The sequence below is a fragment of the Scleropages formosus genome, chromosome 7, assembly GCF_900964775.1.
Source record: "Scleropages formosus chromosome 7, fSclFor1.1, whole genome shotgun sequence".
NCBI classification, from domain to species: Eukaryota; Metazoa; Chordata; class Actinopteri; order Osteoglossiformes; family Osteoglossidae; genus Scleropages; species Scleropages formosus.
The window spans coordinates 4,610,131-4,630,640 of record NC_041812.1 but is presented as its reverse complement, the minus strand read 5'-3'; the positions used below and the strand labels follow the sequence as shown (position 1 = coordinate 4,630,640).

Below are 20,510 nucleotides of genomic sequence, written 5' to 3'. Positions count from 1 at the left end.
AGCAGGGATCAAACCCACGTCCTCTCACCCCACACACAGACGATATGCAGCGCTACTAGTATAACTATAACTCTAGTGGAAAACGCACAAACGTATGTGTGTTTGTGCGTATTCCACTTAGAAGAATAATATGTCCCCAGCAAGGAGAGTATCAGTAAATCATAAGGAACAGATACCATGGAGGTATCCTCACAAAGCAAAAGTTTCATAAATGTTATTCAAATTACACACACATATCATATCGATAATGATGTATTGCCGACTGAAGCCGCTTGTCCCGAGCGGGGTCGCGTTGAACCGGAGCCTAAAACCCGGTAATAAAGGGCATAAGGCAGCAAAGGCTGGAGGGGGAGGGGACACACCCAGGACGGGACGCCAGCCCCTCACAGGGCATCCCACTCGAACCCCAGACCCGCCAGAGAGAGCACGCCGCCGCGCCCCTCCATTCAAAATTATTAAAAAAAAAAAAAAATTATTACTGGGAAAAAAGTGTCATATATTTCCATATAGTTTCACCGAGTGAAGTCGGGAATTATTTATTGCATTCAAGTGGGAGGGAACGTAAAATCAAAATATTTTCTCTGTGCGTGCGTGTGTTTCACGTCCGCGAACGTTTCCAAGGAAATAACGCCGTTCCAAAAGTGTCACGCGATCTCTCGCCACGTGCGACACCTTCCGCCCGCAGCGCTGCGCGGAGACGCCACAACAAACATGGCGGCTGGACCCGCCCACTGTGGCGCTGCACTTCCGCGTGACGTCAGAACCGAAACCCGCTGCCGGTGACGGAATCGTTGGAGAAATGAGTGCCGCTCTCGAATCCCGGCCCGCGCCCGCACCCGCCCTGGCACTCTGTGTGACCCGTCACGGTGCCCTAGTTCCATAAATGTTGGTGAAAAAGGCAGGAGTGTAGCGGCAAAATGTGGCGCGTGGATCCAGACCGGGAGCACGAGGCGCTGGCCGCGGTAGGGATCGATCGCGCGAGAGCCGCTGCGGTGTTTGTATCACTCTGTCGGTGTGTGTGTGTCTGGGAGAAAGAAGTAGGTTTCAGTTGGTAAGAAGCATACACTATATGACTATAGTAAAACACCTAATAATAAACACGAAGGCCAGAGTGAGTGGAGTCGAGCTCGGAGCTGTGATTTTTATCATTATCATTATTATTATTATTATTATTTCTTATATTGTCCGACATGCTATTGGTATTGCTAGTAGGACGAGAGCTGGAGCAGTGTTTTTTGCTGCAAATTATTCCCACAAAACGAATAATAGTGACAGTATCGGTATCTCTCTCTCTCTCTCTGTCTGTGTGTGTGTCTGTGTGTGTGTGTGTGTGTGTGTGTGTGTGTGAGAGAGAGAGAGAGAGAGAGAGAGAGAGAGAGCGCGCATGTCAGTGTCTGTTCCCAGCGCTCACATACAGACTGCTGAAGCCGCGTGTAATGTCAGCGTGTGTGCGCGTGCGCGCTTGGTGTTCCTCGCGCTGTGATATACAGTATTATCATTAACAGTGTATTTTTATACCTTTGGAAAAGTTACTGATATGAACCACACTGCTGCTCCCATTACATGGATGTTCAGTGTTATGAATCGATGAATCACATTTATAATTCCAGAAACACACTTTAAATTACAGTCCAGTTAGAGCTCTTTACATAATCATTGCAAAAACAGGAAAAACTCAAATTGCCGTGTAGTGATTTATTTCAAATCCCACTCCTCCTGTAGTGCCCTTGATCCAGATACTTATAGTGTATAAATAGGTAAATGGGTGTAAAGTCGATTATCCAACGCTGTAAGCTTTATTGAACAGATGAGTCCATTAAAAAGGGGTTCATAGTATTGGCTTTGATTTATCTTGAGTCTCGATTATGTGTGATCGTCTGAGGCCGTTGGCTGTGTGATGATCACAAGTCTTGTAATCCCAGATGATGATGATGATGATGATTATGACACCTATTGATTTTTGTGCTCAGACAGGATCGGCCCCCCCTCTATCCACTCTTGTGTGTGTGTGTGTGTGTGTGTGTGTGTGTGTGTGCGCGCGCGCGCGCGCACGTGTGTGTGTGTAGTGTGGGTGTACATCGCACAAAGAAACCCTTGCTCCCATGTCTCCCGCAGACTCTTTAAGAGTAGTAAAAATAAAGTCTTCAGTAAGTACACAGACAGTAAATACAACCCCGGTAAACACACAGTAAATATAGCACTGATACATTGTATACAACAAGAAGACGATATACAAGGCTGCTTGAAAGTATGTGAACCCTACAGGGATGGTCATTATTCTTGTATAAAATATTTGTCATAAATTCAAAATCTTAAAATTATAAAATGAAATACACATACACACACATATGATCTGAAACCGCTTGTCCCATACGGGGTCGCGGGGAGCCGGAGCCTAACCCGGCAACACAGGGCGTAAGGCCGGAGGGGGAGGGGGCACCCAGGACGGGACGCCAGTCCGTCGCAAGGCACCCCAAGCGGGGCTCAAACCCCAGACCCACCGGAGAGCAGGACCCGGTCCAACCCACTGCGCCCCCCGCTGAAATGAAATAATTACTATGATTTACACCCCTTATTCTGCTTACCTACTTGGTTTAACCAATGCAACTTGGGCTTCACCTGCACTACTTGCATGTTTCTACTACACAAATGATTTCATCTGAAGCAACACATGGAATTGATCATTACACGCCTGTTATGTCACGTGAGAAACGGGGATTTTCATTTTCATACCCATTTTGTGGTAAAACTAAGGGACGCAAGGGGTTGCCATACCTTCGAGCAGCGCTGTATACAGAAACGTATCAGGTGGCTGTCAGTGGGGGTGGGTGTTGAGTAGCCTAATGCCTTGCGAGTACAAGTGGTGCGGGCGCTCCTCGGGCGTGATCCAGCCGTACTTGGCTCCTCTCCCCGGGCGCTGCCTCGAGTCAGGTTTCCATGGAGACCGGCGAGCTCAGGACCAGCTGGCCTCCTTGAGACGCTGTCACCTTCGGCCGGACGTGGAGCTGACCCACGGCGCCCTCTGCGTCTCTCTGTCCACCTGCAGTGCGGTTACTCCTTTCCCGCCGAGGCGGCGGCCGACGTGCGGATCGCCACGGCAACCTACAGAGACCTCCACCTCTACATCGACTTCTACTGTGAGTGTAGAGCTCGTGTGCTACGCCGAGGACAGCGTCTTCGTCATCGACGCCGTTGATTTCTGAGCGCTGTCGACTGGTCGGACCCGTGAAGTTCGGGGAGCCCACGTCGTTTATTTAATTAATTAACTCCATTAAATATTGAGTGGACCGGCGCCTGATCCAGGGAGCAGCCAGCCGCGAGTCCTGGCACCAAGTCACCATAACCCTCTCTACCTTAGCCAGATAATTAATTGGATATATTGTTTGGAAATCGATTAGCGATTACGTTATTAAAGGAGGGCGGCAAGGTGGTACAATGGGAAGCGCCGGTGCCTCACGGTGCCTGGGTTGTGTGTTTGGATGTGGGGTCAGAGCTGGCGCCGTCTGTGTGGAGTTTGCATGTTCGTTCCGTGGTAGTGTGGGCTTCTTCCAGGTGCTCTGGTTTCCGCTCACTGTCAGAAGACATGTTTCAGGGGAATTGGTGGCCCACGATTGCCTATAGTGTGTGTGTGTGTGTGTGTGTGCATCTTCCCTGCAATGTGCTGGCATCCTGTCCACATCGCATTCTACTTAGTGCTTCCAGGATAGGCTCCGGACCACCACGACCCCACAGTACACAGGCAGTTGTTGATAATAAATGATATATTGAAGGATTTGCTGTTTAACGCGAGATGATCGGTGTTGATGACAGACGCGACACCTGTAATCGACGAGTGGTTTAGGGAATGTTGGTGCGTTCGCTACATGCGAAACGGTAAAGGAAATTACAGGGAGTATAATTTCGCTGCAAGCAAAGACATCTGTCATGGTTAGTACAGTATGGTGCTCGTTAACCGTACTTTACCAGGGTCACCTCTGGTTAATCCCTCCATCGCAGACACACTCATCTCCATTACTGTTAATTGAAAATGATCTTTCTTTGTAGGCTACGCCAACATGGAGAAGAAGAAGCTGGTCAACCTGAGCGGCACTATTCCTGTTGCATATGAAGGTAAACGGGGCCGGATCGATGCCGTAATCTTAAACCCCCCCATCTTCATCCGCCATACTGTGATTTTGAAACGTATGCTTCCCATTCGTTGACTTGTCCATCTCGCCCATCCTTAGGACTTATGTACAACATCCCAGTGTGCATCTGGCTCCATGAAACGCACCCCCAGAACCCTCCCAAGTGCTTGGTGCGCCCCTCTGTCTCCATGGTGATCAATACCAACAGCAGCTTTGTGGACGCCGCCGGCCTTGTGTTCCTGCGTTGCCTCAGAAACTGGGTTCCTGTTAGTCCCTTCTCTTTCTCGTCTTTTCCTGCGTTGCCCGCCATTCTGCCATGTATTGTTGTTGTTGTTGTTATTATTATTATTTTTATGGATGGCATGGTGGCACAGTGAGTAGCGATGCCATCTCACAGCAGCTGGATGGGGTGAGAGGACGTGGGTTTGATCCCTGCTCAGCCTATGTGGAATTCATATATTCTCCCTGTGTTCGCTTGGGTTTCCTCCAGGTGCTCTGGTTTCCTCCCACACTCCAAAGACATTCTGTTAAGGTTCACCCATAATGTATGAGTGACAGAGAGAGTGTGTTCCACTGATGTATGGATGAGTAACACAGTGTAAGTAGTGTATCTAGCAGTGTAAGTCACTGCGGTGAATAAGGTGTGTGGGCTGATAACACTACATGGAGTTCATCGGAAGTCACTTTGGAGAAAAGCGCCTGCTAAATAAATAATTGTAATGTAATTATTATTTATTTTTTTTAGATCTTGCTCTGGCTGAATCAGTGCTAGTACCCAAAGCAGCTTATCTGTTTATACAGCTGTATGTTTTACCTGAGCCGTTCAGGGGCAATAAAGTACGTCATCCCTGGGATACAGAGACCATGGCTGCCAACCTTCGTTGGAGGAGGGGGGAAAAAAAACTGGGACCGAAGGGGCCAGGGGTGTTTGATCATCATCAACATGGGTATTGCCTTTATAGTCACATAGTTTTGCATTGCTGAAATACAGAGTGTAACGAGTGGGGGGAAAAAAAAAATAATAATTTTCTGTGCAGGTTAACTGGACCTAGTGGCGAAAGTTTGCAATGTTCATGCAGGAATTTGAGCTGCAATCACTTTTGCAAAGTGATCACGTGGGGTGAGTATGATGCTCATGCCCTGAAGCAAGTATCTGTACAGATGGTTGACTAAAAAAGATAGATCAGAGACAAGTGTGTGGGTGGTGTTGGTGATTTTTTTTTTATTATTATTATTTATTTTGGAAAAGCGGAATTTTGCAACAAAGATTGTAATTTCCGTAATCAGTGTTGAAAACTGGAAAAATAGGAATGGTTGGCAGTTACGAGACGCCCGCCAAGTAGCAAATCTGTTCTCAACCCCCACATTTAGTTGAAGGAAAAGCTTGTCTGTGGGACAGGTGGCATTTCGGTTAAAGTCGTCACCTGGCTGTTCCTACTTCGAATTCCCCCTCCTGCCATATTACCCTTGGTTAAGGAACTTACCCTGAGTTGATGCAGTAAAAGTTACCCAACTGCATAAATTAAAATGGATTAGTAAGTGTCGGTAGGTTAGAGTACAGACCTCACATTGGTGAAATCATAGCTGCCCAAAGCATTCTATTTTCCCAGAATTTTTCCGATTTTCAATTCTGAGTCCGGAAATTACGATTTTTTTTTTTTTTTTTTTTTGGCAAAATTCAAATTTCCCAAAGAATAAATAAAAGAAATAACAAAATAGCCATCCCCGAACCATTTTTTTCAGTCAACCATTTGCACGGATACTTGCTTCTGGGAATGAGCCTCGTGATCACTTTGCTAAAAACTATCGCGGCTCACAGTCGTCCCCCCCCGCCGACGGTTCCGATTTCGAACTTTTTCCATCGGAGGTTGGCGGCCGTACGAAAAGTGCCAGATGAACGAATCATAATAATAAGTTCCGCCTTAGTATTCTCAGTATTTCTCTTTGCCTTGAAACGCAGGGGCGCTGCAACCTGTCTGTCGTCATCGAGGAGATGCGGGCCGCCTTTCAGAGAGAGACCCCGCTTTTCACCGTGACGCCGTTCAGCCCCGCAGCCGCATCTGCAGCACCGCACCCGGAGTGTCCTCCGCAGACAGGTGGGGGGGGGGGGCCGCCTCTGGACTCTGTGCACGTGTTGCTTCGAGAAGGTCGCTGTAGGAAGCGCACGTCCCCTGTGGTCTCCAGCAGAGCGGGAGGAGAGCGCTGAAGGCATGTCCTTTAGCTTAGGGTTGGCGGGGGGGGGTTAAATACCGTGGGGCTGTGACCTTCACGGGCAGATCGCCACCTTTGGGCCATTAAGTGGCTTGAGAGCCACAGGTGAGCGTGTCCGCGGGATACGCTTCCCTCCACGATGCCGTCACGCGCACACACCCAGACGTCAACACGCGTTACACAGCGTCGCAGAAATTTTATTATGCCTTTTTTTTTTTTTTTTTCCCCTCCCCCCATTTTCCAGTCAGTCTTGTTAAACGTACTTTTGGCGTAAGTTCGTACTATATTTCAGGTTTTAGAAAAATAATCCACATTCTTGAAATGAGGAGTTTTTTTTCCAGTTTCGGCTCTGGGTTCCGACCAGCGAATATTCCAGTACCTTTTACGATCTGATGCTCTTCTAGTTTTGGCAATTTCTAGAATCTTCTAATGGCTGCTGTGCTTCAGCGCCTGTGTTCCAGTGCTGAATATCTATGTATTTTTTTGTTAGTAAATGAAATGGTGTTACTTATACGTGTGAGTGAAAAATCTCATAAATTCTTGAAAATTTCCGTGGAAGGATGACTGGTATTTTTGTAATCGGTAAACCTCAATCATTATCAATGCAAAAATTGACATAACTAAGAACTTTGAAACATTTTTGTTGGCGCAGCCATCTCTGCGTTTGAGAAGTGGTAAATAGATTATACTTAACGGAGGTAACAAAGTACACGTTCACACCATCGGTTTGCTTAAACCGGAAGGGGAGAACATTTATTTACATACGTGCTTCATCAGAACACATCACGCACAACAAAGGTCATGTGATCGATACTTCACCAACATGAGAGCACACTGAATAGAATCTCCAACAATTTTGTCACGTCGTGTTATTTGTGGACGATCCGCCTGGATCGAATGCTGTATATTGTCGCACGATAACATCGCACCTTTACATCAGCTGTGGGTTGTACTGAGGGCATTATTAACCGCAAAAAGTGTTAAGAGAGCAGGAGGAAGACGGTGCAGAACAGCAGGGCATCTCAACACTTCCATTTTCATTCTAGCCGAGGACAGGAGGAGTTTAAACCGGCACAGTAGTACAGCAAGGAGTGCTGCTGTCGTGCGAGAGGACATGGGTTCGATCCCCTCTCAGTCTGTGTGCAGTTTGCATGCTCTCCCTGTGTCTGCGTGGGTTTCCTCCGGATGCTCTGGTTTCCTCCCACTCTCCAAAGACATGCTGTTCAGGTTCCCCCATAGTGTGTGAGCAACACAGAGAGTGTGTTCCACTGATGTATGGATGAGTGACCCAGTGTAAGTAGTGTATCTAGCAGTGTAAGTCACCGCGGTGAATAAGGTGTGTGGCCTGATAACACTACAGAGAGTTCATTGGAAGTTGCTTTGGAGAAAAGCAGCTGCTAAATAAATTAATAAATGTAAACTGATCTTCCCAGAATGCTCTGGTTTCACTGCGCTTCTTCTGGCGCCTATATTTAACCCCACCTGCCTCGCGTGAGGAAGCGTAAACAATTAGGGCAATAATTGATTCACATAATTTACAAATCTCGATTAACGGTTATAATGAAGTTATTTTAAGCCACCTTCCATTCCTGGTGCGCCGTGCGAAAGGGGAAATGGCGTTTAAGTAATTTACAGCAGCTCAGCTGTCGGGCGCCGCGATCCACCTCTCCCACACCTGGTTGAAAATCAGGCGTGACCACGGCCTCCCCGCGTTCTTCCTCTGAATACATGCAAATGAGATATGGTGCGAGGTGTTTAATTAGTTGTGCAAATGCAGCGGTACATCTTTTATGTGTTCTTATCTTTGGTGCGCGATTGGCCAAACGTGCATGACTCGAGTAATGATCCAACTAATTTTCCCTCCCAAACAAGCATGTCTGTATATAATAATGGCATTTTTCCCAGTATAAAGTGCGGTACCATGATTTAATACGATACCTGTGCACATTTGGGTATTTACATGTACTGCAGGGTCAGTTTAATTGCTTGACTGAGACAGTAAAACAGCTGCCCTGCTGTTAATCTGCACAAATATACTTTGCAGTGAACTACAAAGATTTATTTAATGGGAGTACATTTATGTTTCTCTGACGCCTTTCTCCAAAGCGACTTACAATGTGAAGGTTACCATTATTTACCCGTTTAAAGAGCTGGGTAATTTTTACTGGAGCAATTTAGGATAAGTACCTTGCCCAAGGGTACTACAGCGAGTAGAGAGGCGGGGATTGAACCTGCGACCTATGGATCCAAAGCAGTAGCTCTAACCACTACGCTACCAGGAGTTAAAGGGGAAAGAAAGAAAGAAAGAAAAAAAAAAAAGTAAAAGTGTTATATTGCAAATTGATATGCATAGGATTCATTTCAGATGTTCTGGTATTTTTCTGTTTTTTATAGATACTGAATGTGATTAAAATAGATCAGATATTCAGCCTGAAAACACTTTGTGGTTCTTCATACTTCTGATTATTATTATATTTCTTTATTTGCCTTATCAAAAGGAAATAGTTGTGTGCACATTTACAGTCATTATTGGCCAGATGTAAGAGATGAGTGGATGCCATTATATTAATATTTGTTCACGTTGCAGATAGCTTTGTCTAAAACAGCTTGCAGTGTTACGTTTGTATGTTTAGCGACTTTAATTGACACCACGGGGTCATTTTCCCTATTTCAATTCAAGTGTCTTTCTCAGGGGTACCGCTGCAGGAGGCGGGATTCAAACCTGTGTCCTTAGAGTACAAGGCAGCAGCTCTGTCCGCCAGGCAGCCTTGTTCATTTTGAAAAACGTATTTTAATTAAAAATGCGTGTGTCTGTCTTCTGTCTTCCGCAGGAAGCGGCGCAGCCCAGCAGTTCCTGGACCCTCACCGGCAGTATTGTCCAGACGCAGGGTAAGGGGCTTGTGTTCTTGGCAGCGAGAGCGACCGCCGCCTCCGACATCCCAGTCACCCTTGTCCGTATGATTATACAAGTCAGCCGATTCAACGAGTTAATTTAATTTCTTTTCCTCCTAAGTTTGCATGTTTGCTGTAGAGGTACAAACAATGTATAGTGTGATATATTTTTAAAATGATCAATTATTATAACATATTACTCTGTGTTCATTTCTCACAGTTTCGTTCCTAGTGTTCCAGACATAAATCCCTGCCCGTTTATTTATTACCCACAATGCTTTGCGGCTGTATGCTTCTTTGCCCTTGGACTCCAGCCACACCGGTGATTTGCACACTCACCTCGAACTCCTGGGTTTTCACTGGATTCTCTGCCTTTCGTCCTCCTCAGTCCGGCGTACCCAGCGAGCGCCTCCCCGCAACGTAGAGCGGTCCCGAGCCCCGGACCGGCTCCGCTCTCCCCTGCGAAGACGGGCCCTGCTAACAGTGAGCGTCGTTTCGTTCTGACTCTTTTCACTTTATTTTCAAATGCAACCTGCTTTTCCACACTCAGCAGGTGGTTGGCAGTAAAATACATCCAAACGGAATGGGAGCGTGAGACTGAAGTAGTTCACCTCGCACCCATAGTGTTTAACGCTCATGTCTTGTGTCAGTGATAAATAACAAGAACACGAATATTTCAGATATTTATTGGATAAACTGGAACAAATCGGCGTTAAACATGAGTTCGTGGTGACCTTTTCCGAGTTTTTAAACTGACTTTGGAGAGCAACAGGTAGTAACCTCCCACATTTTTACCCATATTTACTCTAAATCAGTGCAGTAAAAATTATTTATCTGTATAAATGCAGTATAAAAGCAATCGTAAGTAGCACGAAAAATAAGTCGGTTTGGAAAACAGTGTCGGATCACTGAGAAAGTTTTTATGTAAAGTTATTAAAAATGTTGAGTGGACCTAAAAACACTCTTAAAGGCTATTATTTATTATAGCTATATCCAAGACTTTTGCAGAACCTACCCAGCAAATCAATAGAGTTACTTCTCTAATATGCTTTTGTTGATTGCATAAAGCAAAGCATAAGGGTCCGCATGCTGACGAGGTTTGCGTGATGAATTGGTATATTTATTTTTATATTTATTTTATATTTATTTTCTGTCATTTTAAAGCAGTCTTAATTTTTTTTTCTTTTTCAAATTAATAAAATAAAACGAAAGTCCCGCGACTGACCGGCAACCCGTCCACAGTGTTTCCTGCATAGGAGCAGTTGATAAAAATAGAATAAACAGCAGTCTTACAGCAAATGTTTAGTTCATTATAGCTTTTTTGTAGCTTTATGTAAGGTTTCTAGAGAAACTAGCGAAAGAATAAATCGAGGGATGTCTCTGTCATTAAGTTTTTATTGACTGGGACATAATGGTTGGATTTAAAGATGAATTGAGTAACAAACAGAATTTAAGTCCCGATTTTTTTCGAAAACATTTTTCACCGAGTGTATATGGAGTTCTCTGCCGTCACATGAGTACAGTCGTTGCCCAGTTTTCCTTCGTAATTCACGTTAATTCTTTGTCGTCGCTTTCACGCGAGCGTTTGCGTGCTCGGCGCAATTCATGTCGACACACAATGCCGCACTGGTATCTGATCTATAAATGTTACTCTCGTTGCGTGGATTAACTGTAGATACTGTTACTTATTATCTCGACTCATTCAAAACCCAAAAAGAAACCTCCCATTTGCCCGTCTGCCATTCGGCCGACTGTCGGTCTGCACAGGAATGCTTTCGCTTTCGCTTCTGAGCGCCAAATAATTTGCATTTCATCTCGGAAGGTTGCGCTTTCATTTTGCTTCGTCTCTCTGCCGTAGCTGACGGTCGACAGGACGGGCAGCCCGGCACCGCCGGACCCTCGGGTACGAGGAAGTCCTACACAGAAGAGCTCCTGGATTTGGGTATCACCTTTGGAGAAGAGAGGGGTCACTCTCCCTCCCCCTTGAACCCCTTCCTCCAGGACACGCCAGGTAGGGCTTTGTACGCAATCTCTGCTGATGTCTCCCGAGAAGACGGTCACGGCGTTGGCTTGATTTCATTATTTCCGCATCTTCAGCCGCAAACACGAGTCCCTCCAATTTGGAAGACGTGAACAACCTCTTCAAGAGTCTGCAGCTCGATAATGTGGCCAACATGTACCAACTAAACCCCGGTAATCGAGGTTAGCATTCACCTGTTTGCTTATGAAACGCAATGAGGAGAAAAGGGAAAAAAATGAAGATTCTTTTAAAAATAGAAATAAAAATGTGATTTTATGTTTTGGGGTTAGTGTTTGCATATGAATGCTGTTTTCTACTCATATTGCAATTGTGCTGGAAAATGTGTCCAATGGAGAGAGTAGGAAATATAAACTTATACTGTAGCCTTGTGCTTCTTGCTCTTTTCATACCGTATTCTTTTTATAGGGCCGCTACGTATCAGTACAAATCTAGTTATGAGTCCAAACTCATAAGTGTTTTTGTTTTAGCCTCACCAACAGGGGTGACCAGCCGCCTCACCACAGTATTAGAGACCATTACCGTTGTGCTAAAACTCGAGACTAGATTCCTTTAAAATATGTTTGTATCTTCCTCCTTGCTGTTATTTGGACAAAGGCTTCAACTTTATTCATCTGTTATTAATAACAGGGGGTGAGGTGGCGTGGCGGGTTTGTCCAGTGCCCGCTGTGTGGTGGGTCTGGGGTTCGAGCCCTGCTTGGGGTGTCTTGCGATGGACTGGCGTCCCGTCCTTGGTGCGTCCCCTCCCTCTTCGGCCTTGCGCCCTGTGTTGCCGGGTTAGGCTCCGGCTTGCCGTGACCCCGCTCAGGGCAAGCAGCTGTTGACGTTGGTTGGTTGGTTATTAATAACTGCATGTCCAGTGCAGGATGACTGTGATCCAGAGTCTATCCAGCAGCATAGGGTACGAGGCAGGGTACACCCTGGATGGGATGCCAGTCCATCTCAGGGCAGTCGCACACATTCTCTGTAGAGACAATTTAGAGTCATCAGTCACCCTGAAATATACACGTCTTTGAAGTGTGGAGGAAACCAACGCACCCGGAGGGAATCCATGTAAACGCGGGCAAAACATGCCAATTCCGCTGTTCTCACGCGTACGGTTACAGTCCTCGGAAGCGCGGCGACGCTAAAGCCAAGACCGGAGATGAGCCGATGGCCGGTTTGACAGCAGCAGTTGTTTTCTTGAAGGTGGCCCCGGCCCCAGCCCCAGGCCAGAGAAAAAGGGCCCCGTCCCTGAAGGCCAAGGTCTAGTTGACGACAGGCACGAGATCGAGGTGAACCGGCTTCCCCTGGGGTTGCCCCCCCACAGGATGAGGAACAAGCTCACCATTTACTTCCAGCGACTGCAGAACGGGGGAGGCGAAGTCCTCGATGTGACGTACCCCGCCGGGCGGCCCGACCAGGCCTGCGTCATGTTCTGCGACCACAGAGGTACCGGACCCTACGGTCGGCGAGTCGAGGGAAGAGCGGAGGGGCCCCCCTCTGCTTTGACGCATTTCCGCTTTGGCTTCCTTGCACCGCCGTTCGGCACTGTCTTCTCTCACTGCATCGCGCCGGAGAGCACGGCGAGCGCCGCCCTCTTTGCTCGTCGATATCTTCGCCGATACGCCGCTGATTGTGAGCGCCTTCGAAAGGTCCTTAAAAACGCAGAATAACTCAGGGTTCGAATGCACCGCTGGCTCTCCGAAGCGCCACTGATTCCTCAGCACTTCCAGACTCGCTACACTTGGCCACAGCTGTTGAAATATTCTGAAATTATAGTATAAGTGCAATATACAGATAATAGAAATATTTTTTTTTTCTTCATAGATTGGTCAAATTACTTTTTAAGGACCTTTTTCTCTTAGCTTCACTTACTTTGGCTTTCTCATGGGGAAGTAGGATATGGCTCCATGGACTGTCAGTTACTTCGGGGGGGGGGGGGCGATGCTGGATGCTGGGGTCTGGTGCAGTTCAGCTCTCGCAGGCACATATTCGTTGAGCGTTTTGTGGATTTAATCATCCGTTCTCATCTTCGTTGAAATCCGCACCATGTGAGCAAGTTGCATGCTGGGGGCTGGACCGTTTGCTTCGGGGGTCTTTCCGAGTCAAGAATGATAAGATATACGAATATCGCTCCCCTTTAAATGTCTCTTGAGCGTGTTATAATAAGCAGCAGCAGCAGCAACGGCTTTTGTAAAAAGTGTTAATCTGGCGATGAGTGCAGATCCCAGCACGGCTTCGACTTTTGCTGTTTTCACTCATTATCGAGACCCGGCGAAAGGATTATATTGTTTTGGGAATCTGACTTTGCATATCATCAGCATCTTTTTGCAGGCATATTTGAATTCCATTATCTCTCCTTCTATACCTTATTAATTGCCCATCATTATTATCCAGCAGGAATTTCGACAGTGCTGTTTTACATCGACCCGTCTAAACGATAATACCCATAATCCAACCGTAAACTGCGATGCCCTAATGGGCCTTTTTGGAGCAGCCCAGCGGGGAGGTGGGGGGGCATCCGAGAATCTCTTTTTTTATTTTTTATTTTAAATGCCTCTTCCCCTTTCCGGACTAATGATACACTCCACGCTCCTGCCCCCCCCTCCTTATTTCCAGATGCAGAACAGGTACTGAAGCAGACAGATCGCATCTTCACGGTGAACAAGCAGGACTTCCCCATCCAGGTGAAGAAGGTCGACCGAAAACCGGTAAGGTTCCTGAGCTCACAGCCGCAGCTGCTCCGTTCTTGGAGGACGGCTGGTGGCATAGTGGTTACAGCTGCTGCCTTTGGACCCAAAAAAAGGTCGCGGGTTTGAATCTCACCTGTAGCTGTTGTACCCTTGAGCGAGGTACTTACCCTGAGCTGCTCCAGTAAAACTACCCAGCTGTATAAATGGGTAAATAACTGTAAGTAACTTAACATCGTAAGTCGCTTTGGAGAAAAGTGTCAGATAAATGAAGAAATGTAAATATTGGGTTGGTAACCAGGGCTGCGTTCCACGTAACCGAACATTTGGAAAAACCAAACGGCGTATTTCGAATTGGACACGAGTGCTAGCTAAATACACCTATAATAATAATAACTCTTTAACCGCAATGTAAGGTCCTTCTCTCCTAGATGCCCCTCCCAGCTGGCATTCCACGGGACAAGGCAGACATGTTCCGGAGCCTTCTGTCCCTGGAGCGGCGCTTCGCCCCGGAGGAGGTGCTGGAGGCGGTGCTGTCGTGCCGGGACCTCCCCTCGGCCCTGAGGTTCCTCTCCCACGAGTGTCCCATCTGCCGGGAGCAGGTCTCCTTCGGCAAGGTGGGGACAGTTGTCAGTGAGCGGGTCGAGGATCTTACTGCTAGGCGGTCGTGTTCACCAGCTAAGGCGTATTCCTCGCTGCCGTCGTGAGCCTTTGCTCCTCCGCGCAGTTCGCGTCCCGCTCCTCCTCCCACCGCGACTCCGCCGCCGATCGCCCCGACCCGCTGCCGCCGTCTCCGCGCTTCTGACCGGCGCCGCGACCCGCTTCTCCTCCGCAGATCATCACCATGACCCACTGCTCGTGCGCCTTCTGCGAGAGCTGCTTCAAGGCCTACTTCTCGTCCGTCATCAAGGAGAAGAGCATCGTGGCCGTGGCGTGTCCCATCTGCAACAAGCCGGACGTGCGCGCCACCGCCCGCTGGGAGGAGGCCATGGACTTCTTCAGCCTGCTGGACACGCAGGTCAGGAGGCGGACGTTAGCGTGGTCGGTCGTCCCTCGAACGCAGATGCCGTGAACCGCAACCGTGTCGCTGCGCTTCCCCGCTCGCAGATCCGACACTATCTGGACGAGGAGACGCACGAGCTCTTCCAGAGGAAGCTGAGAGACCACGCCCTGCAGGAGATGCCCAATTTCCGCTGGTGTGCCCATGTAAGAGAACGTTGTCACGCAGTCGCCAGTTCAGCCTCAACTGTATCGGTTAGGGCTGTTGGCTTTGGACCGGAAGGTTGCAGGTTCGAATCCCGCCTCCAGCTGTAGTACCCTTGAGCAAGGTATTCACCCTGAATTGGTCTAGTGAAAATTACCTGGCTGTATAGTTGGGTAAATAATTGTAAGTCGCTTTGGAGAAAAGCGCCAGGTAAATTTGTAAGTCTTACACTTTTTGAACACCTGCAATAAAATGTTCCCTCTAACGGAAGATTTTACATGAGCAAATTGGTGTAAATTACCTGGTGTTTACTGTTCCTATCAGGCCTCCCCACACTGTTACAGTCTTTGTCTTGTCCTACGTGTTGCTGAGAACAGGAACACGGCCCCTGGTCCCAAGCACCGAATGTAATAATACCTTTTAGGATCTGATTCTTTCTAGAATGTTCTGGTGTCTTCTGGAATCTTCCAGTGGCTATAAACTACCAAACTAAAACTGACACTGAACTAGTGGTGTTTTTTTACCTAGTAAACTGTAACTAATCATAATTAGCGCAAAAATCGACATAACTAAGAACTTTGAAAAATGTTGTGTAATTTAAGATTTATTCATCTATATAGTTGGACATTTATGCTTATAAGAAATACGGAAATTGAATTATATTTATCTGATGCTTTTCTCCAAAGTGACTTATAGTGTTTAACCACCTTCAATTATTCACCCATTTATACAGATGGATAATTGTACTGGAGTAATTTAGGGTAAGTACCATGCTGAAGGGTACTACAGCTGGAGGTGGGATTTAAACCTGTGACCTCTGGGTCCAAAGGTGCTAGCGCTAAGTACTACGTTTCCAGCTGTCCTTTGTTTAGTGCTATTTAATTTAATTTCTGCACAGCATCCCTTCCTGTTATTGTGGTGGTGGGGGGGGGTAAATGAGAGGCTAACGTTTGTGGCCGTGTGTGTTTTTAGTGTTCGTTTGGGCTGCTCCACGAAGCCGACAGATTGAGGATGGACTGTCCCAGCTGCGGGAAGAGCACTTGCTCCAAGTGCCGCGGTCCTGTGAGTCTCACACACACACACACACACACACACACACACATCGACATGCACACACTTTTTTCCCCCCAAAATAACAGGATGACACCCAGGAGGAATGAGCTGAAACAAGGACACTTCCTCCTCCATCAGTGCAAAGAACAAGACAAAGATGCGCGCGTGTGCGTGTGTGCGCGTTCTTTTCAGTGGGTGCCGCAGCACGAGGGCCTGACCTGCGAGAAGTTCAAGGAGTGGCAGCTGCACAATAACCCGGAGTACCAGACGGCCCGCCTGGAGCAGCTCCTCAGCCGTAATAAGATTGGTAGGTGTGCGGCGCCCCTCGCGGGAAGGACGGCGGCTCCGCGTGTGTGTGTGCGCGCGCGCCAGCGTGTGACGGCCACGTGTTTCTCCACGTGTCCTTTCAGACTGTCCCAAGTGCAGGTTCCGGTTCTACCTGTCCAAGGGGGGCTGTCTGCACTTCAGGTGCACCCAGTGTCAGCACGAGTTCTGTGGAGGCTGCAGCAGGCCGTTCCAGCCGGGCCCCGTAAGTAGTGTGTGTGTGTGTGTGTGTGTGTGTGTGTGTGTGTGTGTGTGTGTGTGTGTGTGTGTGTGTGTGTGTGTGTGTGTGTCTCTGTCTCCATCCATTAAATCTGTTACACATGTAAGGTAGGAGGGGCAGCAGGTAATACAGTGGTTAGAGTTTCCATCTTTGGACTTGTAGGTTGTAGGTTCAAAGCCCACCCCCTGGTGTAGTACCCTTGAGTAAGGTACTTACCCTGATTTACTCCAGTGAAAATGACCCAGCTGTGTGGATGGGTGAGTAGGTGCAAGTGCCTTAATGCTAAGAGTCGCTTCGGAGAAGCGATTTGTAACTTCTGGTGCCCTGAATTATGGGCTTCCTTGTGCCCCATGAGGCTCTTCCACTGTTCATAACTGAATGAGGTGCTGGTTTCTACTTCAGGGTTTTGTGGTGTTCAGAGCACTTTGTGTCCACTTTCCAGTCTCCAGAGTACTTTATGTCCAGGCGACGCGGGAAAAAGTCGTTCCGTTTCACGTCATGGTCTCTAACGCTGCTTTTTCGGCATCTGCCAGGCCTGCAATTTCTCTGCCGAGTGCAGGACCAGAGGTCTGCATGCCCACCACCCCCGGGACTGTCTGTACCACCTGCGGGACTGGAGTGTCCCCCGACTGCAGCAGCTGCTCCAGGTTCGAGCTCACTTCCCTCCCGCCGATGAGAACTGTCGATGGGTGGCCGTTACACACCGGGGTGTTTGGACCCTCATAGGGCGGGCTCTTCGGAGCAGCTGGTAGCGTAGTGGTTGGAGCTACTGCCTGTGGACCCAAAGGTCGCAGGTTCAAATCCCAGCTCCAGCTGTAGTACCCTTGAGCGAGGTACTTGCCGTAAAATTACCCAGCTGTATAAATGGGTAAATAATTGGAACTTAACATTGTCAGTTGCTTTGAGGGGGGGAAAAAAATCATCAGCTAGATGAATAAATGTAAATTTTCCAATTGGAACATAGATCAATCTGCTGCAGTTTCATGTGTTTTCTTTTTTCGTGTATTTTTGTCCTTCAGTCCCATCGGGTGTCCTACACACTGCAGCCCCATGGCAAAGGCCAGGCGCCGCGGAAGGAGCGCACAGGTAACACACGGGCACCTCACCTGTATCATGTGACGATGGGGCAGGATCCTGAGCGCTGTGGGATGTGGTTTGGAGTCAAAAAGGACACAGTTGTGAACACGGCTGTATCGTTTGTGGTCCTTCTGGCATAGGGGGTCCAAGGAACGTTCAGAGTACTACAGTCACAGTACTACACCTAGAGTACTTAGCAATTGTGTCAAACACAGTTTTTATGATTTATTTCCTTCTGACTCCCCTGCCTTTGAGAGTCATTTCACTTCCTGTGTCAGGCTGGTGTGTTTGTGTGTCTGTCTCCATCTGACTTACTGCAGGTGTGTGATTGTGAATTTGATGTGTATCCATGCAGTGTAATTATTGCAGATGCTTGCGTTGTTGATGGGTACCGATGCGGTGTAATTGTTCTGGGTGTGTTACCCTTACTAATGTTTAGCTGTGCCGTGATTCCAGGTGTGCGGCTTTTGCATTTAATGCTCATCCGTGCGGTCAAGTTGTTGTGTGTGTGTGTGTGTGTGTGTGTGTGTGTGTGTGTGTGTGTGTCTCTGTTGTTGACGGCCGTCGTCGATGCGGGACGACTCTTGCAGGTGTGTGTCCCGTCCTGGAGCACAGAGAGTCCTCCAGCCAGAAGGAGGAGTGCTGTGGGAAAGCAGCCCCCCCAGAGTATGGCGGCTACTGCATGTGAGTGAGAACACACTCCGAGGTGTGTGTGTGTGCATAAGGAATGAAATTGTTACAAAGTGGTCGGAGCTGTGCCTTGCAGCTGGAGGACACGGGTTCGAATCCCTGTTGCAGTATTCTTGATCAAGGTACTTGGCCTGAGTTGCTAGAGTAAAAATTACTGTTGTAATAAATGGGTAAATAATTGCAAGTAGCTTAGGGTACAAACCCAGCTTGGGTGGTCTGGCCTCTTTTAGGCTGCACTACAAAGAGTGCCTAGTGGAGCTAATCAACAAGAACCGCTTGGATCCGGCGGAGCTGTACAACCGGGCGGAGATGGAGGCCGAGCTTCAGCGTTGGAAGATTGCCGTTCCGAGGGCCTGTCCACAGGAGCCCGAGGAGGTCTACTTGCAGCGGCTGAGACAGGTGGGCCTCTGCGTGTGTGGTCTTATATCGCAGCGCTTGTGTCACTTTGCGTAAAGAACTTGATGAATTTGCCAGTCTCAAAACGCATCTCCTTTGGACCCACTTCTCCTGATCTCCTAACTGCTCTGTAAATCTCCATCATATCATCCCTTTTGACGGAATCGTCATCTATTTGATTCTCATCTCTCTCTCGTCAGACTGCGGTAATGATTTTGTGTGTTGAAAGCTCTTTGTTGGTTGTTGTGTCACTTTGGATAAAAGCAATGGCTAAACGCGAAATGTTAAAGTAGGTGCAGAGAGGGTTGTAGGCAGAAGGTATGAAGTTCAGGTGGATCACGGCAGTGAATCTCAGCCCTCCCTCACGCTCCTCTGCTCTCGTGCCCCAGGTCGTGAAGCAGCAGCTCAGGCTGCCGGGAAACCCAGGGTGTGCAGGGAAGGCCGCGTTTCCAGCCTCGCGCTTCACACCCGTCCAGGAGGAGCCGTGGAGCACAGCACCAAACAACCCGGGGAGGGGGGTGTCCCCCAACTCCCAGATTCTGCTGCTGCTCAACGACTGAGGAGCCCCAGAAACAAGGGACTGTTGAGATCCCTCCTCGTGCACCTTCTTGGGTTGTAGATTTCAGTCTTTTGGATTACTCTGAAATTAACATGGTTTTTACTGCAGAATCCTAAAATGGCTGAGGCTTACTGACGTGTCAATTTAACCGTTCTTAAAACGGCAAGGTCGCGCTCGTACGAACACGACTTCAAAGAGCAGTTTAGGCCTAAACCTGCTGGCAGGTGAGGAGGGTTCATCACGCAGACCCTGAGCGCGCTCTCAGTTCTACTGACAGTCAGTTTCGTAGTGTCGTGGGCTCTCAACGCTGTCGTATTAATTGAGCATGCTCTGTCTCGCCCCAACTTAACAGTACTCTTTTATGCAACTGCAGGAAATGTAACGGCACTCCAGTAACTCCATAACCATCCTAAGCTCAACAGGTCTTATAGCCTCAGGATGCGAAATGTTTGCGTGTAATCAAGTCGTTTTGCACTGTGACAAAAGAATGTCCGCTGATTTTTCTAGAAGGTATGAGACAAGTACTTTGAAGGACTGTCACAACCAGTAACAGCACTACTACATTAATGCTTATGCAAACACTGTGTTCATGAAAAAAGTTAAATATATTTATTTTTACAGTTTAAAACACTTGGTAGTGTCTTTCTTCAGAACCAATGCACAACTGCAAAAAATAAACTGTGGGTTTATGTTGAGTGTCTAAGTATTTAAAGGAGTCAATTTATAGTGGAATTATAAAGTTTGTTACAGTAGGAATACAAAATATTCCTGCATGTGATTAAACTCTAGGAATGGTGTTTACAATGAACATAAATATCTAGAGTTTTTATAGGTTCACTATCATTGATAAATTACATTTATTCATTTAGCAGATGCTTTTCTCCAAAGTGACATACATCTCATAGAAAATACAGAAATTAAAGCATTGACAGTCTTTGGCCACAGTAATGCAAGTGAAAATTTTAAAAATAGACATTGGTTGGCAAGATTACTAAACACTATAGTACTACAGTACACAAGTGGTCATTCCAGCTGTTCAATCTTACC

General features: G+C 47.5%; 1 protein-coding gene across 3 annotated transcripts; it reads left to right on the top strand.

Annotated features, from left to right (window-relative positions):
- The first annotated feature begins 783 nt into the window (after positions 1 to 783).
- Positions 784 to 20,061, top strand: LOC108937533 (E3 ubiquitin-protein ligase RNF31). Of its 3 annotated transcripts, none has more exons than XM_029253744.1 (22): positions 784 to 962; positions 3,047 to 3,137; positions 4,045 to 4,110; positions 4,227 to 4,393; positions 6,088 to 6,223; positions 9,170 to 9,227; positions 9,619 to 9,713; positions 11,089 to 11,241; positions 11,328 to 11,423; positions 12,457 to 12,699; positions 13,870 to 13,961; positions 14,372 to 14,557; positions 14,776 to 14,958; positions 15,048 to 15,146; positions 16,117 to 16,206; positions 16,390 to 16,504; positions 16,608 to 16,726; positions 17,275 to 17,388; positions 17,761 to 17,827; positions 18,409 to 18,502; positions 18,739 to 18,907; positions 19,294 to 20,061. In XM_029253744.1, the coding sequence occupies exons 1-22, from the start codon at positions 918 to 920 to the stop codon at positions 19,462 to 19,464; spliced, it is 2,649 nt and encodes an 882-aa protein (XP_029109577.1). In that variant the 5' UTR covers positions 784 to 917; the 3' UTR covers positions 19,465 to 20,061. The 3 variants fall into 3 exon arrangements, with proteins under 3 accessions (XP_029109577.1, XP_029109576.1, XP_029109578.1); XM_029253743.1 differs by having other exon boundaries at positions 11,328 to 11,432; XM_029253745.1 differs by lacking the exon at positions 12,457 to 12,699 and having other exon boundaries at positions 11,328 to 11,432.
- Positions 20,062 to 20,510: the final 449 nt, after the last annotated feature.